This window comes from Lynx canadensis, chromosome A3 (assembly GCF_007474595.2).
Source record: "Lynx canadensis isolate LIC74 chromosome A3, mLynCan4.pri.v2, whole genome shotgun sequence".
NCBI lineage: Eukaryota > Metazoa > Chordata > Mammalia > Carnivora > Felidae > Lynx > Lynx canadensis.
The window spans coordinates 100647663-100665977 of NC_044305.1; the positions used below are offsets into that span (position 1 = coordinate 100647663).

General features: G+C 41.5%; 1 protein-coding gene across 4 annotated transcripts in view; it reads right to left on the bottom strand.

The window, feature by feature from the left end:
* Positions 1-2692: 2692 nt before the first annotated feature.
* The window catches only part of LOC115510806 (E3 ubiquitin-protein ligase RNF103), a 110338-nt gene continuing 94715 nt past the window's right edge, over positions 2693-18315 (bottom strand). For 3 of the 4 annotated variants that reach the window (XM_030311055.1, XM_030311050.1, XM_030311052.1), the window contains 3 exons: positions 9577-9698; positions 6329-6443; positions 4362-4959 (listed from right to left, as the gene is read on the bottom strand). In XM_030311055.1, coding sequence (XP_030166915.1) covers positions 4817-4959; positions 6329-6443; positions 9577-9698 — 380 coding nt within the window. In that variant the 3' untranslated portion in view covers positions 4362-4816. Of the gene's footprint in view, positions 4960-6328; positions 6444-9576; positions 9699-18315 lie in introns of all 4 variants that reach the window. The other variant, XM_030311051.2, reaches the window with a different exon arrangement.

Here is an 18315-nt window from a genome sequence, read left to right on the forward strand (position 1 = left end):
ATACCTTACTTTCTCTTTCATTCTCAAGGGATAGTTTTGCTGGATATATAATTCTTCATTGAGTTTTTTCTTTCAGTACCTTAAATAGGTCATCCCACTGCCTCTCACTTCCATGGTTTGTGATGAGAAATTAGCTGTTAATTTTATTGAAGCGCCCCTTTTACATGAGGAGTTGCTTCTCTTCTGCTTTCATTATTATCTCTACTGTTAAACAACTTGACTATGTGTCTCAGTGTGAATCCCTTTATTGTGTTTGGAATTTGTTGAGCTTCTTGGATGTGTAGATTCATATATTTCAGATATGGAAGGAGTTTAGCCATTATTCCTTAAATATCAATTCTGTTCCTTTCTTTTTCTCTTCTGGAACTCCCATGATCCATATGTTGGTGAGCTTGATGGTCTCACAAGTCCTTTAGGCTGTTCACTTTTCTTTCTGCTCTTCAAACTAGATTTCAACTATTCTATCTTCAAGTTCACCTTTTTTTCCCCCTGCCTACTCAAATCTGTTGAATCCCTCTGGTGTATTTTTGCATTTCAGTTACTATAATCTTCAGCTCCAGAATTTTTATGTGGTTCCTTTTTAATAATATCTTCTGATATTTTTGTTTTATTCATTGTCTTACTGGTTTGCTTTACCTTGAGTATATTTAAGGCAGCTGGTTTAGAGTCTCTAAGAAGTGCAGTGTCTGGACTTTCTTGGGATGGTTTCTATAAATTTAACTTTCTTTTGAATGGGCCATACTTTGCACTTTCTTTGTATGCTTTGTGATTTTTGTTGTTGAAAACTAAACATTTGAATATTCCAGCATAAATCTGGAAATCAGAATCTCCCTCTTCCCCAAGGTTTGTACTTAATTATTGAAGACTTTGCTGTTTTCAGCCAGTATTTTAACAAAGATTTCTTTGAATGCCAGGATCTTTAAAAAACAAACAAAAAACACCTGTCCCAGTCTTTACGGACTGGCTCTGTGCTGGGACACTCTTAACACTTAGACTATTGACAATTCTGTCTCAGCCTTCACTTCCTGCTTGCACCCAAGTCTACAGATCAGCGAGTGGTTAAAGTGTGGGGTCTTCTCAGATCTTTTCTGATATTTCCTGTGCTTTTGAATGCCCTAATATCCCAAAGAAACCCTCTCCCTCACTTTTCTTCCCAGGTTTTAAGCGATCTATTGTAGGTCTCAAGTGTAATCTGTTGCCCCGGGTGGTCTCACTTTTTAAAAATTATTTCCTTAACATGTTTTCAAGCAATGCCTGCTGCTTCTCCACCCTACGTTACAAAATAGGCAAACCAGAGACAAGCACCTTACATTAGTCCTTCAGGATGGCCCACAGACAGGTAAGGGCAGACCGACAAACAGATAATTTGTGACTAAGTCTACTCTGTTCTCCCCCTGGAACTAGGGACCAGGGTCACACACAGAATGTGAGCTCCTGTCTTTAAGACTGCTGCCAAGTTAGGAGAAGGATTTGGCAAGGGCAAGTAAAATGCCACAATGCTTTCTTACTGTTTTTACATTTCTTTTTTCTTAATACAGTGTTCACTTGGTTGCTGTAAACTCTCGTTTCCCAGTTCTGACAAAGTTAGTTCTGACAGTTTCTGGTACTTCTGAAAATCTGGAGGTGTGAGTGTATGGAGCTGTCTACTCCACCATTTTCCTGATGTCACTCTACATTTTTTAAAACTATCATTAATTATATGTAGAAGAGGAATTCCTTAGCTTTAAAAAAAGGCATTTCCATGCTGTGATTTAGACCTGCATTTCTGAAAAGATTTCAGTGATAAGGAAATGTTAATTCTGGCATCTCAAAAGAAAACTGTCTTGGTCAAATAAATTTGGGAAAAGTATATGAAAAGCTCTGAAAAGTTGGAAAAGACCTTGCTTTTTATTTGAACCAAATATTTCCAGTTTTACTTAAGAGCCTTTCTTACTGATACTACAGACTAGCATTTGAAGAGCAGCTGTGTCACTATGGTAGGACAAGAAAAGTGGTCATAGTTCTTCAACTAGGTGTTGGGTGTCAGGAAGAGGTGCAGAGAAAGGCATGACTAGTACTCTTTGGGAACAAATATGAGTCAAAACCCCTTCTCTCCAGGAGTCCTGAGATAGATGAGGAAATACACGACAAGGAGGCCCCAAGGGATGTGAGCTGTATGAGTGGTAAGTGCTCAGGAAGACATGAAAGGCAACATGGGGAGTGTGGGGAGGGACAGAGTAAATGAGGTTACAACCTGTCTAGAGTGAAATGCTGGGTGATCACCACAAGCTGGATGGTGGTTTTTAGTGTGAGCTGTATTTCCAAACAAAACAAATGGGTCAGTGTTGTGGGATGCTACTCTTGACATTGTTTGTTTGTTTGTTTGTTTGTTTGTTTAGGGCACCAAGTAGATTCAGTCTGTGGTTGGGGTGGAGAATGGGAGCTGGTGCTGCTAATGCTGGACCTAAGCTGACAAGCTGAGGAAAGAGGAAAACTTTTATTGCAGGTATTTACACCATCATTTCCCTTCCCAGATTGTGGACCCTTACAGAGCCAGTGTAGTAACTGACTCTCCTTATTTCCAATGATGCCCAGAAGAATACTGAGGGAAAATGGACTATATAACATGATAAGACAACAATGATATTTCCTTAACCTGAAAACAGGAATGGAGAAAAGAGGACCTCTTCAAACAATGAAAACAAACCAACCCTACATTTACATCATTTTATTTGAATGGCTGGAAGAGTGGTTGTAATTATTCTGTCCATCCATCCACCTGGATAAACTCTGATTATCCATATAAGACAAAAATGCTCAGGGATTCTGAGCATCCCTTAATTCCATTATCATTCTGTGAATAAACTAGCCAGATAAATGCAATCATGAAAATATATCCTGTTAATGTCAGTTCTTCTCAAGTTAATTTATAGATTCAAAGTAATCCCAATCAAAATCACAGCTAGTTTGTAGATATTGACAAATGAGTTCTAAAGTTTATGTGGAGAGGCAAAAGGCCCAGAATAGCCAACACAACAGTGAAGAACAAAGCTTGATGGTATTATCTGACTTCAAGACTTACTATAAAGGTACAGCAATAAGACAGGGTGGTAATTAGTGAAGGAAAGGGCAAATACATCAATATAACATCAGTGAAACAGAACCGAGGGCCTGAAACAGACCCACACAAAAATGGCCAACTGATCTTTGAAAATGGAGTAAGGACAATATAATGCAGCAGAAATTGTCTTTTCAGCAAATCGTGCCAAAACTGGACATCAACATGCAAAAAAATAAATCTAGACACAAACCTTACACACGTCGCAAAAATTAAATCAAAATGGATCAAAACCTAAATGTAAAACATTAAATTCCTGGAAGAATTTTGGAGAAAATCTAGGTGATCATGGGTATGATCATGACTTAAAATCTAACACCAAAGGCATGATCATGAAAGAAATCATTGGAAAGCTGGATTTAAGACTGAAAACCACTCCGTGAAAGACAATGTGAAGGAGTGAGAAGACCAGCCTTAGACTGGGAGAAAATATCTATAAAAGACATATCTGAGATAGGACTGTTATGCAAAGAACTCTTCAAACTCAACAATGACAACCCAATTGAAAATGAGCAAAGACCTAAACACCTCACCCAAAAAGATATACAAATGGCAGAAAAGCACATGGAAAAATGTTTAACATCATAAATCACTAGGGAATTGCAAATTAAAACAACAGTGATATAATACTACATACCTGATAGAATGGTCAAAATCCAAAACACTGACAACATCAACTACTCATGAGGATGTGGAGCACTAGGAGCTCTCAGTCATGGCTGGTGGGAATGCAAAATGGTACAGCCAACTTTGGAAGACAGTTTGGCAGTTTCTTACAAAACCAGATATGGTCTTACCAGTGATCCAGCAATTGTGTTCCTTGGTATTTACCCAAATGAGTTGAACAACAAACAGCAGCAGCAGCAGCAGCAGCAGCAGAGAAAAGCAGCAGAGAAAAGCAGCTGGACGGTGAAAGTCCTAATCTCACAGCTGTCTGCTCTGGGTCCAACGTGCATTGGGAAGGAAGGGAAGCAAACTACATATGCACACCTGTCAGGACATAATACAGCCATCCGGCCAACAGGACAAGGAGTCACAATTCTTGAGGATCCTTTTGGTTAAACAGATGACAAAGCAGAAGCGTCGCTCCCACACCACATCTGTGAAAGCTGGGGAACAGCATCCACGGAGCAGAAGCCTCTTCTGCTGGGCTTCCAAGTCCCATATGACTGGCTATAGCACCTTCTCTCTTTCCAAGGCCAACATATAATCTGAGACCGCAAACACCTTGAAAATTCACTGCACATGACAATCTACAATGAGACCAACTGTTAAAGCAAAAATTTATTAAAATCCATTTTATATAGTGTTTTAGAGACAAAAAAATGGAGAGTCCTCAACATTCAGGCCAACTCTATCCTCAGAAGTGCTTCGGGAGAAGACAGATTCCTTTGCCCTTCCCTCCAAAAGATACTTCTGTTTATGCTCCTGAAAATGATGCATCGCATGAAGTCAGATTCCTTTGCCCTCCCCCCCAAAGGATGCTTCTATTTATACCCCTGAAAATGATGCATTTATAACCCCAACTCTCAAGGACAATCCCATTGAGATCCCCAAACCTCTGCAAAGTGAAGAGATATGAGCAGAGAACCTTCTCAGAATAAAAGTGCCTCAGAGGCGTAGTGCAAGAGATACATAACATGGTGACTGCTTCAGAGGAGTGTGCCCACTCCCGGTAGGTGGGCTGTGAAAGAGCCTGAGGGCCCAGCTGGGCAGCCACTAGCTGCGGAGTGTGGCCAGACGGGACTGCATGGCCTCCAGGGCCTCTTCTTCCTCCTCATCTTCTGATGCGGCCATGGCTCCTGAAGGTTCAGGCTCCGGAAGGGCGTCGGTCACTTTACTAGGTGCTTTGCCCAAGGCCCCTGAAAAGAAACAGCAAACAAATGAACAAATTATCATTTTAAAGAAGTGGTCCCTTATCCTCTCTGCCTTTCGTACCTGAAGAGCCTAACAAGAAACAGAAAAGGGGCAATAAAACAAGCTGTTCGCGGGTGCATTTGCTCACTGTGACAAAAGTGCAAACGCCAACTTGTGATGATACCAAGGTCATAATAACGGAGGATTCGGGTTTTAAGAAATTTGGTACTGCCACTCTTGTTCTAAATTCCTAAACACTATTGAATACTTAAGTTTCAAGATTCATGAAGATGTTACATGTCTCTCAGTAAAACTAAACTGTTTTTAAACTTCCACAAAAGGTTTTCCTGGAGGAACTAGTCTTTCCCAACAATTTAAAAACAAATAATTTTAAAACAGATAAAAATTAAATCTCACGAATTTTTTTGTTAAACATAAAACCCAAACTCCAGAAGTAAAAATAAAGCTTAAAACTTCATTAACCATTTTTCAGAGATGACTGTTTTTGTTCATCCTCTTTCCAGTCTTGTCTTATAGACATGTTTTTTACACACGAGCATGTATTTCAATAACAAGGCTCTTCTCACACATTATATTGTGAATGTCTTTCCATGTCAATGAACGTATTTCCACACTATCACAGCTATAAAGTATTCCATTAAAAGAGATATAATTCAACCAGTATTCTATTAGTATCCATTTAGGTTATTTCAAACTTTTCAATATGATAAATAATGCTACAACAGACTTCCTTGAGTTAAATCTTTCAGCACATCCTTAATTACTAGTTTAAAATAAATTCCCAGAAATCAGTCTGACAGGTTGATGGCTTTTGACAGCTACTGCCTAATTGCTTTCAAGAAAGTCTATAGAAATTTAAGCTCCCCTGGGGCGCCTGGGTGGCTCAGTCGGTCGAGCGTCCGACTTCGGCTCAGGTCATGATCTCGTGGTCTGTGAGTTCGAGCCCCGCATCGGGCTCTGTGTTGATGGCTCAGAGCCTGGAGCCTGCTTCGGATTCTGTGTCTCCCTCTCTCTCTGACCCTCCCCCGCTCATGCTCTGTCTCTCTCTCTGTCAAAAATAAATAAAACATTTAAAAAAAAAAAAAAAAAAAAAAAAAAAAAAAGAAATTTAAGCTCCCAACAGCAGTGTTGTGAGAGCAGTTTCTCCTCACCATTCTGAAAACTTTAGGAATTTTTAAAACTCTTTGCATTTTTAAAAGATCTTGAAAAATAAGCACAATATATAGCTAACTTGCATAAAGAGTCACTGCGTTGCATTTACAGTCTTAAAGAAAAAGGTACTAGGTAATTTAGTGAATGCAAGAAGAATGACCATAAACGGAGGAGAGAAAGTCAAAGAGTCTCAGGACATACCTGCTGTGATTTCAAACAGAATTTTGTCAATTTCCATTTCTGCTGCTTCTTCCATTTCTTCCTGATCATCCATGCTTTCAAAAGTATCCTCTAACATTTCTTCTATGATGCCAGCCTAAACACAGAAAAAATCACATCACGTCCCTCAACTGGTAAAAATGTTCTTCACAGAAACATCTGTGGGTCCAGTTCCACCTGAGCTCTAGTGTCTGTAAGTCCAGACCACCCTTTTGACGGTGAACACTCAAGACAGACGGTCATGAGAAACGAGGATGCTGTCTGTCCTCTCTGAAGAAAGGCAACGGCCATAGGGAAACTTCCCAGACTCAGCACCAAGGTTGGACGGGGGCCTCTGTCAATGGAGCCTCTCACAGTAACCCAGACAGTAATGATGGCACTTGGGGAACAACTTGTTGAAAGTGAGTGTGCCCTGAGTTGTCTTGGGAAGCATGAGCCCTAACGTTGCAAGCAGAGTCCGTGAGCACCGGACTTGAAACACAGTGTGAAAGCTGAGTGGAGCTTAGTGGGCACTATGATAACAAGAACCAAGAGCAGAGTGGGGCTCCACGGAACCCTAAAAAGGCCTGAAGAGTACTTCAGCACGTCCAGGTCACAGCTGCTGGTGTAGGGCCAGTCCAGGGGGTCTGGCAAGGATCAATCAATTCACCAGAGCCTCATCCTCCATTCCTGACAGAATTGATCAGACAGCATTTCTGGACCCAACAAGGTAATGCCCAGACTCTACTGGAAGCCTTGTGCCTGGAAGCCTGAAGCCAGCCACTCAGCCTCCTTTGTCCTCGAGGTAGCAGGGCTCCAGTATGGCACACAAGAAAACTGTTCTCAGGGCGCCTGGCTGGCTTAGTTGGAAGAGCGTGCGACCCTTGATCTCTGGGTCGTGAGTTCGAGCCCCACACTTAAATAGATAAAACATTAAAAAAAAAAAAAAAAAAGGAAACTGTTCTTGAACACTTGCCAACACAGGCCAGACCCGCAGTCTTCCTTGCCAAGCACTGTCCTCAGCTCCCAACTAGGACCCTACTGACTGTTTTTTGTTTGGTTTTGAAGTAAAAGGTCAGAACAGCATCCTCCAAAGTCAGAAAGAGCCCCCCTGGGGAGAAGAGGTGGGAAGGGACGGAGAGGCAGAAAGAAAGCAAGGGTTCGGGCTTCTGAGAAGCTGCCAATAGAGAAAAATCCTAACTGCTTTGCCACTTGCAACAGCTGAGCCCCTTGCTTTGTACCTAATCCAGTGATTCAAGGAGCAGAAGGTCACCTGTGACAGCTCCAGCCCTGGTTCCCTGCACTCGGCAGAGCATGACTCTCACTACCTACGCTGATGCTATCAGATGTAAAAGCAAGCCCTCTCTCCTGCCTGCCTTTGTGCTGCCAGAACACTCAAGTGACTCCTAATAACATGAATCAGAATAACCATATTCTACCCATTCTCAGATCCTTTCCTCTCAACCAAAATGAATAAACAGATTCAATTCAGATTCAATTCAATGGCCTGAATGAATGGATGTCATCTCAGTGCTGGAGGCTACTGAAAAGAGGTGCAGTACATGCTGGTTAACTAGTTACACGAGCCTCCTGGAATCCTGACTGTAACAGCCTTCCATATCCTGGAGGCAGAAACTGTTATTCATTCATTTATCCACCTATTCAATCAGCAACCATTCATCAAATGCCTACTCTGTGCCACACAAAGGACAGGGGCTGGGACAAATGGAATGACTAATATCATGTCCCTGCCCTTGAGGAGCTGGGCCCCTACCACAGGCTTCAGTTTGTACTTGGGGATGTATATCCTGGAGTGACCTCAGTAACTATTATCTACTACACGCAGGCCTTCCTCCAAATCTATACTCCTTTCACTATTCAGAAACCACTGTGGAAAAGACCCCAGGTTCTTAAAGGGGCTTCCCCTCAGATCCTAGTGGTCACAAATTTAGAATTTAGCGGGCCTAAAGTCATTCCAAGAATTACCCTGTTATCCTGTTCTACATGGACAGTCATCACAACTTGGGAAAAAAGATCCACGTACCACTTTTAAAGGACACACACTCCTGACCCTGGTCCCTCCTTCCTACTACTGCCCAAGGATTTCTCATCCCAAAGACCTAGGTTCTGAGCTTTATATGTTGCTATTGGTTTTCTCCAGTTCCTCTCCCCCATGCCTCAGAGTCCCGCATATAATTCAAGTTCATAAATGAAATTCCCTAGGAAGAAGAAACGCAATTTCTATGCACAAGCTGAAGTATACAGTGTTGGCTCTTAGGTCACAAGTCAAAAGTGTGAAACACACCTGTCTGAGATACTTCCTACCACCATTTCTGAGGCAGCTCAAGCAATAAGGTCAGACATCTGTGCTCCAAGCCCAGATCTGTCACGACCAAGGCCACTTAGGTAAATTACCTGGCAACTTGAAGACTCAATTTCCTCCTGTGTAAAATGGGGTAAAAAAAATATCTCCCCCACAGGGTCACTGGGAGGACTCTATAGGACAGCACGTGTGACGTACCACTGGCTGGCAGGGAACTCAGTAACCGTGCTCTTCTGAGCCTTGTCCCTCCCTGTCTGAAGGCCACCGGTATAGGTCCTCTCCAGGCCCTGATCCTGGGGGTGGCAGGTACTTACTGCTTTCGGTTCTCAGTCTCTCCTCTTCTGGCCTAAAATAGGGGACATTAAACTCCACAGAGTGTGGGCCAAATCCAGTCCACTGCCTGTTTTTGTAAAGTTTCACTTTGACACAGTCATGCTCATTTGTTTATATTATCTATGGCTGCTTTTGTGCTACAAAGCAGAGTTGAGTAGTTACAACAGAAATGTATGGCCCATAAAATATAAAATACATTTTATTATCTAGCCTTTACAGAAAAGGTTTGCCAATTCCTGGTCTGGAACGACTTCCCTCCCCAGCGTCACTAATACTCCCCTGAGGAAGACCCTGGTTTCTTTCTGTCTCCCTGCTCATGTTGGAGCCTGGAAACTCTAGCTCCCTGAATCTTCCACCTCCCCTTGAGCCTTGGGTATACTTTCACTTCTTCTAAGGAACACTGGCAATCTGACCCATCCTCTGCCATGCTCAGTTCAGACAGTTTCAACCAGTGCTAACAGCTGCTCCTCGGTCTTCAAAATCATTTCTGTCCGGCAACAGTGGTCCGTCCATTCCCACCCAGCCCCAGCACCCTGCTCTGCTGGAAGTGACTGCTAACTGTTTGGAATAGGATGCAGAGTTGGCCCCAGGTCACCTTCATCATCTCTTTGGATAGCTCCCTCATGGTGGCCTGGATTTCTGGGATCTTCACAAGGCTCTGCATGGCCTTCATCACTTCTGTGCTCTTCTGTAGGGAACCGGCCACTCGCAAAACCGCTGAAAAGGAAAAGGAACAGGATCGTTCAACAGAATGTGACACAGGATTGGGAATAAAGCATGACAGTCAGGTGCGCCTAGGTAGCTCAGGTGGTTAAACATCTGAGTCTTGATCTCAGCTCAGGTCTTGATCTCAGGGTTGTGAGTTCAAGCCTCGCCCTGCGCCCTGTGGCAGGTGTGAAGCCTAATTAACAACAAAAAAAGAGTGATAGTCAAATTATAAGCTATTCTAATAAAAGAGAACAGTAGTAGGTAGACTCCCAAAACTATCTGTGAACCTACATTACTATGCTAGTTGACCAAGAGACTGACTTTTCTAAACCGTACACTTTAGCTACAACAGGTACACACTCTGAGCATGCACACCATCCGGCTGATGTGGAAAGCAGCCTGAAGGCGTGCATCTGAGCTTTAGGGAAGGAAGCCCACTAGGAATGACTGTGATCCCAGGACAAGTCACACGGGAGGAACAGCTCTAGATCTTGCCAGGGCCACACTGGAAAATACAACACTTTAGGCTATACACAACTAGTGTTCCCCATACACCAGCCTATGGATGGCTGCTGCTCTCTGAGGGCCCTGTCACTAGTCCTCAGGAAAATGAGAGAAATCAGGATGAGATACATAGCGAGTCTACGTGTTGCTGTATGGCGGTTACAGTTCCTTGCTACGGAAATATTTTCTGTCGTTTGATCATATACACACTTCTATATAAGAAATCATGGTAATAGCATATGATCATCCCTCTGCCCTGCACCCTACCCACCACCATACACACATCTTTAACATGTCAAAGATATGGCAGCCTTCCAAATCTGTTTTGCAATATCATGAGACTTAAAGTTCTGAGCTGTCCAACAAAACTGGCACAGAGACCGCCTGAGCACTGCAGTGCCTGGCTAAGCTACGAGTTACTAAAAATTTACCCATCTGAATCCAGACTCTAGGCAGCTCTCACATGTAAGGGAAAACAAGAGGCAAGGAAACAAGAGTGACCAGGGAAATATCTGGGTGACATACACACCATTTTGCGATTTTTCTAAAGCAGTAAGGAAGTTTGTTAGTTGCAGAGAATTCTTCATTTCTCCTTAATATTGGAATGGTGAAGTGAAATACTGATCTATTAAGATTAAGATTAGTATATATTACAGCAGAAATATCAAGAATCTATATGGCTGAAATAACAAATTATATATGCCATTATAATGATACAAAAAAGTTTTAAAATATTAAAGTTACTATTGGTTATTGTAAAAAGGTAAGTGAGGGAAAGAAGGGCAAAAATAAAGCTTATTCCATATAGTTCTTTTTGAACTATAAAGTTTGATGTCTACGCAGGCCCATGTTTTATCCTAATTTACATGCTGAGTTTCCCACAGAGAGTGCTTGAACATGACATGTGTTCAATAAACTTTTTTGAGTTGAATTAGTAAAAAAATAAAAATAAAAAGATGGGAGCTAAAGAAAAAAACTGGTGTGATAAGTATTAAATACTAAAACATTTGTACTTTGAAAAGGGTATGAGTTTCTGATTGTTAAAAGAAACAAGAGAGGTGCCTGGGTGGCTCAGTTGGTTGGGCATCTTGACTCTTGATTTTGGCTTAGGTCATTATCTAATGGTTTGGGAGTTCGAGCCCTGCGTCTCCCTCTCTCTCTACCCCTCTCCTGCTCTCTCTCTCTCTCTCAAAATAAACAAACAAAAAAAAAAAAAAAGAAGAAGAAGAAAAGGAAGAGTATAGTGGGAAAAGAAGAAGCAAAAATAAACTTAGAAATAAAACTAATCCCAAAAGACTTTAATTTGATTGCCAATCAGGATTGGGGGAAGTAGATTTTTAAAAGGCCAATGCTACAATGGAAACTCAAAACAAAGAAAGATGAATATACAAAGAAAAATAAAAGACTAAAAACTAAAATGTACTTTCTATGTTCCACAAGGAAAGAAGCATGTGAGGAAGATAAAAACCGTTTTATAATAATAAGTCACCCCTACAGCAGAATGAGAAGTAGGCCATAAGCTGGAAGAAAATATTTGCAAAAAACAAATGAGAAAGGAATGTTTATCCAACGTATGCAAAGAACTCTTAAAACTCAGTAAGAAAATGAACAATCCAATTAAAAATGGGCAAAGACCTAAACAGATACCTCACCAAAAAAGATGGCAAAAACCCCGCAAACCCCACACGAAAAGATGATCAACATATCATTAGGGAATTGCAAACTAAAACAAGGAGATACCACTACACATCTATTAAAATGTCAAAATCCAAAACACTGACAACACTCAATGCTGGTGAGGATGTGGAGCAACAGCAACTGCTGGTGGGAATGCAAAATGGTACAGCCACTTTGGAAGACAATTTGGCAGTTTCTTACAAAATTAAACCTACTCTTATATATGAGCTCCTTGGTATTTACCCAAATGAGCTGAAACGTATGTCTACACAAAAACCTGCAGATTGACAGCTTTCTTCATTATTGCCCAAACTTAGAAGCAACCAAGATGTTGCTTGCAAAAGAACAACAATAATGGAGCAGATAAAGCGTGGTATATACAAGGGAATATTCAATGTTAAAAAAAGCTCTCAAGCCATTAAAAAAATGAAGGTAACTGGGGCACCTGCGTGCTTCAGTCAGTTGGGCATCCGACTTTGGCTCAGGTCATGATCTCACAGTTTTTGAGTTTGAGCCCTGCATGGGGCTCTGTGCTGACAGCTCGAAGCCTAGAGCCTGCTTTGGATTCTGCGTCTCCCTCTTTCTCTGCCTCTCCCCCACCGTGCTCTCTCGTGCTCTCTCTCTCTCTCTCTCTCTCAAATAAGTAAACCTTAAAAAAAAAATGAAGGAAATTTACTTACATGCATATTACTAAATGAAAGAAACAAATCTAAAAGGCTTACTTAACACATTGTATCAGTCCAACTATATGACATTCTGGAAAAGGCAAACACTATGGAGACAGTAAAAAGATCAATGGTTGCTTGGGGTGGGAGGGAGGAGCGAACAGGCAGAGCACAGAAGATTTTTTAGCCATACATATTTCACAATAAAAAAAGAATCTCCAAAAAGGTTAGAATGATACAGAAAACAAGAGGTTAGCATTATAAAAACTACCTGACATTTAAAATTAGAAAGAGCAAAGTCACACGGAAAGGGATCATGACATGAGCCTCATTGCCTGGTTATAGCTCTTTCTGCTAGTCCCTCCCCAGCCCACCGCCAGATCTTCCCGCTGTTTTTCCAGCATTCCAGGCTCCTCCAGCTGCAAGGTCTCTGTATGCTCCTCCCTCAATATGCAGGGCAGGGCCCCACTAACAGCTCTACAGAGTGGAGACCTAATGGATGGATTTCTTTTTTTAACAGTATGCTTCATGAATTTGCATACCATCCTTCTGCACAGACCATTGAATCTTCTCATTAAAGTCACCATTCTGGTAATATGTGCTGCCCAAGAGAGGACAAGATATCTTTTTTATTTGGAGGTGGACTCATGATTTTATTCCCAGTGCCTTCCACTGTGCCTGACACAGCTGACTCTCAAATGTTGAATAAACCAATGAATGCATTTAGAAGACAACAAGCAAAACTATAATATTCAAACTGGATTTTAAAAAATGTTAAACATATTCACGTCTTAACAGCAAGCAACACTGAGGTGGTTAATAAAGACTCAAATGCCTCTACATATAATGACATATTTAGATCAGAAATGTGTTATTCCTTTCTTGTACTGACCATAAAAATTCCAGAGCGTTTCTTTATGGGAATAAATAAAATCAACCAATTTCATATGGCAAAAAGAAGGGGAGGGACTTTAACAAATAGAAACTAGTTCTCCCCAAATTTTCAATTACATAGAATGATGGCACCTGGGGAACAACTTGTTGAAACTCTCAACTTCTCACTTCCCCTCCTTCCAACTCCTAGCAACCACCAATGTACTTTCTGTGTCCGTGGATCTGACTATTCTAGGCACCTCATGTAAGTGGAATCATAGTTATCTGTCCTTCTGGGACAGGCCTGTTTCACTTAGCATAAGGCCTTCAAGGTTTATCCACATTGTAACAAAGTGTCAGCATTTCCTTCCTTCCTTCTTTTTTTTTTTTTTTTTTTTAAAGTTTGAGAGTGAGAGAGAGTGCGAGCAGGGGAGGAGCAAAGAGAGGGGGAGAGAGAATCCCAAGCTGGCTCTGCATTAACAGCACAGAGCCTGACTTAGGGCTCGATCCCACGAACCATGAGTTCATGACCTGATCAAAAATCAAGAGTTGCACACTCAACCAACTCAGCCACCCAGGCGCCCCATCATTTTTTTCCTTTTAAGGCTGAATAATATTTTGTGTATATAAACCACATTTTGTTTATCTATTCATCCTTCAATGGATACTTGGGTTACCTTTACCTTTTGCCTATTGTCAATAATGTGACTATGAACATGGATGTACAAATATCTGTTTGAGTCCCTATTTTCAATTATTTTGGGTATATACCCAGAGACATTATTTCTGAATCATATGGTAATTCTATTTCCTGTCTCACCTTTGAAACTTTCTCTTAACTTACTCCCCCTTTTAAAGCATACTCATCATCTGTCTTATTCTGCAAGAAGCTGCTGTCAGAAAGCTATCACTTGGAAAGCATCTAATCATAACGTATTAATAGCTGACAAGGCTTAACATGTTACCCTTCCCAGGGATATCTGCATTTTAGCTGAAGATCTTGAGGAAAGTGACTTCATCAAATGGTGGCTTTTCAAAGCAACAACAGGCTAGGATAGAAGGGGGGCAGACATTGAGGGCAAGACCCTAATCTTAGGAACTCTCATTATAGTATTTCTAGTTTTCTCTTCTCTCGTTCCAAAATATAGACTCCTCCCTCCTGCTCTGTCCTCGGTGCCACCCTTCTCTGCTGTATTTGCCATCAGGAACATCCTACTATAAGGCCTCTCAACAACCTCCCCAGGGCTTCCTCCCACCAGCCTGGTGCCTAAGTACTTAGAAGCAGGGTGATGATCCTCCTGGAGTCAGTCTGGACAGCCCCAAATAGAAGCTCTGTTCTCTCTTTAGGGCCGCTTCCCTTCTCTCAGTTTCCAGTGTCTTTTAATGGCCCTGCATTCTTTTCAGGTTCAAGGTCTTAAAGCATTTCCAGCTTATTTGTACCCTGACTACATCCATTTACTCTGCATCCAGACTAAAACTTCCCAGTGTCCTCTCTTCCGTGCATCTCATTTGACTAAGCTACTCAGGTCCTGCCCATGGCCACTCAGGTCCCCCGCCTGCCATCCTGCTGTGCCAGTCCCTTGCTGCACCTACAGTTTGTGCTCACAATGTGCATGGCACTCTACTGCCTACAAAATGGAATGATAAGTCCTTGCTTAACTTACAAAACTGACTCCAAATTACCTTTGGAGCTCTACCTCCCACTGCCCCACTTAATGTGCTCTTGTCAAACTGAAACACGTACTGTTTGCTGAACACAGCCTGAAGTATTTCATCTGTGCCTTTGTGCACCCTAATCCATGAACTGAGATGCCTCTGATTCGCCTCAGAATACTTTTCCTCTGAACTCGTCCTGCAGTTTATCTGTGCCACCCCTACAGCGATCTCAATCTGAGCTTGTCTCTGAAAACCCTTGCTCTCCTGACGGCTGTAAAAACTGTCTTCCTCACCTCTCTGCTCAGCCTCTCCGGCCATCCCTCCTCCATGTTCTCCTGTACCCCAACCTCCCGGAACTTCCTAAATGTGCAGTTCTTCTTGGCCCCAGGGCTCTCCTACGAGCTGCCTGGCACTCAGGTTGGAGCACCCATGTCGTCCTTCAGTATTGTTGGTCCCTGAAAGGAGCCATTCTCCACTCCGGTTCCCTTTTCCAGTCTCCTGGTGCTTATCACAGTTTGCAAGAGAAGTACCACTTACTTGACTATTAAATTTATTATTTTTTAGGTATTTTTATTAAATTTACAGATTAGCTGCTTTCATCCCATACCTAGAGGGCAATGACTGTGCCTATAATGTTGACTATCCCTGGTGCCCAGCAATACATCTGCCACATAATAGGGGCTAAAAAATGGATTTATTAAAGAATTATCATTTCACTCTTGGTAGCTTTGTCTGCCTGAGAAGACTGGGGAAGTTTCTCATGCTGCCTACACTTAATCCAGCCTCCCCACCATCCCCACCCTCTCCTTTTCTTTCTTAAAAAAGAAGAGAGATAGAGAAGAAGAGGGTGGTGAGAAGGAGCCCTGACAAACAGTTCAAGGAACACTAGAACATTTCAGAAAGAAGTGTTCATGAAATAAGAACAGGATGATTTCAAAAAAAATCAGAGAACTCTTCTGTAAATTAAAATTCAGATAGCCAAAATGAAGAATTTGAGAGAAGAAATGGGAAATAAAGTCAAGGAAATTTCTCAGAAAGTGAAACACAACAACAAAATTGGTGACAGTGATCATATTTTGAGCTATATATAGAGCAATCACCACACACCAGGCGTTGGTTGATAACCCTCACAACTACTCTATGAGGAAGGTGCTATTATTATTTTCAAAATGGAAAACAGGAAAGGTAAGAAAATTAAAGGATCAGTCTGGGAAGTCTAACAAAATCTTCTGCTTCCAGAAAGAAAGAGAAAATACAGTGGAAAGGAAATGATCTCATGAACACATCCAAGAACTAAAAGACCAGGGAACTGAAGGGACAGCACCCTTGTCTTTTAGGAATCCATGTGGAAATATTTACAGATGAAACTGTGTGGGGTCTTAGGTTCCCCAGGGGGAAATACAAGGGAGTAGATGCAGATACAGATGAAGTAGGACCAGACAAGATTTCTGTGCAGGTGTAGTAATTCTGACATAACCATTAAGACATAAGTGGAGATAACCACTTAACATAACCATTAAGATATAAGTGGAGTCACCACACCCTAGGTGACAAAGTCAGGCGTGAAGATAAAAATGTGGAAAGCAGTATTTTCAGGCACGACATTAGATAAGGCCACCTGGGGGAAGAGAGTGAATATGGAAAACAGCGGAGGATCTAGAACGGAGTCTTGGGGCACTCTGACTCATTTAAAGACCAAACGGGGCGCCTGGCTAGCGTGGTTGGTTGAGCATCCAACTCTTGATTTCAGCTCAGATCATGATCCTGGGGTCGTGGGACAGAGCTCCAAGTTGGGCTGTGCATGGAATGCAGAGCCTGCTAGGATTCTCTCTACCTCTGCCCCTCTCCCCACTTGTGCACGTGTGCTCTAATTTAAAAAAAAAAAAAACAGCAAATATTTTACTTTCCAGTTGTGAGAAAACCACAAATAATATGTATCTGAAACAAACAATAAAATATATTGTTATGGGTATATATTTAAAGGATAACAAGCTCTGACTTCTGTGCAGTACATTCAAGAGCTTCTGTTTACTACTGAAAGTACATGCTACAGGAGAAGAGATTTTTCATGCGGATGATTACCTATGAGCTCTACCTGCTTGAAAAGGTCTTTAGGAATCAGTACACCAGAAAGAAAAGCTAAACAGAAGACAGTGATCAAGTACACTAGTTCCCAGAGAAATGTTATCTGCTGTAATAAGGTAACATTTCTCAAAAATTACAAAGTCTGACAAGGGTTGGTGAAAAGGTATGGAAAAAGGAACTCTCATCCACTGCTTGTGGGAATGTAAATTAGTAAAGCCTCTTTGGAGAACAATTTTGCAATTGTAGCAAATTTCAGCCCACTTATTTTTAACCCAGCAATTCTACTTCTGAGTATAAAATTGTTCTAGAGAAACCTTTACACGTGGGCAAAAGAGAAAAGACATTCGCAGCAGCACTGTAATAGCAAAATATTGAAAAGAGCCTAAATGTCCATCAGTGGAGGAAAAGTAAAATGTGATACATCCATCTGATGAAACAACATCCACTAGTTAAAAAAAATATGTCGTTATGGGTATGCTTCAAAAACACAATGATAAATGAAAAACAACAAGGCAGAATGGTATATACAGAATACCATTTCTACCAACATCAAGATTCATTAACAGTGATTACTTATGGGGTGGTTGAGAGAGAAGGGAACTGGGAAGACATATTAAAGGAGCTTCAACTTTAGTAATACTGTTTCTTCTAGCATATAAAACTGAAGCAAATACAACAAAATGTCAAATTGTATTCATTCCGGGTGACAGGTACTTAAACATCTACTATTATTATCCTGTGTACTTTCATCTTTGCAACTGGGGAAACAAAAACGGCTGTGCATACAGAGCTTTATGGGGGGTGTGGGGAGAATAAGCCAGATGTTTTCTAATGTTCACTCAGAAAAGGAAATACCGAAAAAATTTTAAATAAACTCATCAGGGTCACAGCACAGAGCCCGATGTGGGCCTCGAACCCACAAACTGTGAGATCATGACCTGAGCCGAAGTCGATCACTTAACTGACTGAGCCACCCAGGCGCCCCTGAAAATGTTCGTTAGTGTAAAATTTCTCTGTAATTTCTGAGTCCACACTCAAGTCTAAATATCTAACAGTCATTTGGTGCCATTCTCAAGGAACTATAATTCTGAGTTAGGACTTCTTAATTTAACAGAAATTAAGTTAAAAAACAGAAACTAGGGGTGCTTAAGTGGCTCAGATGGTTA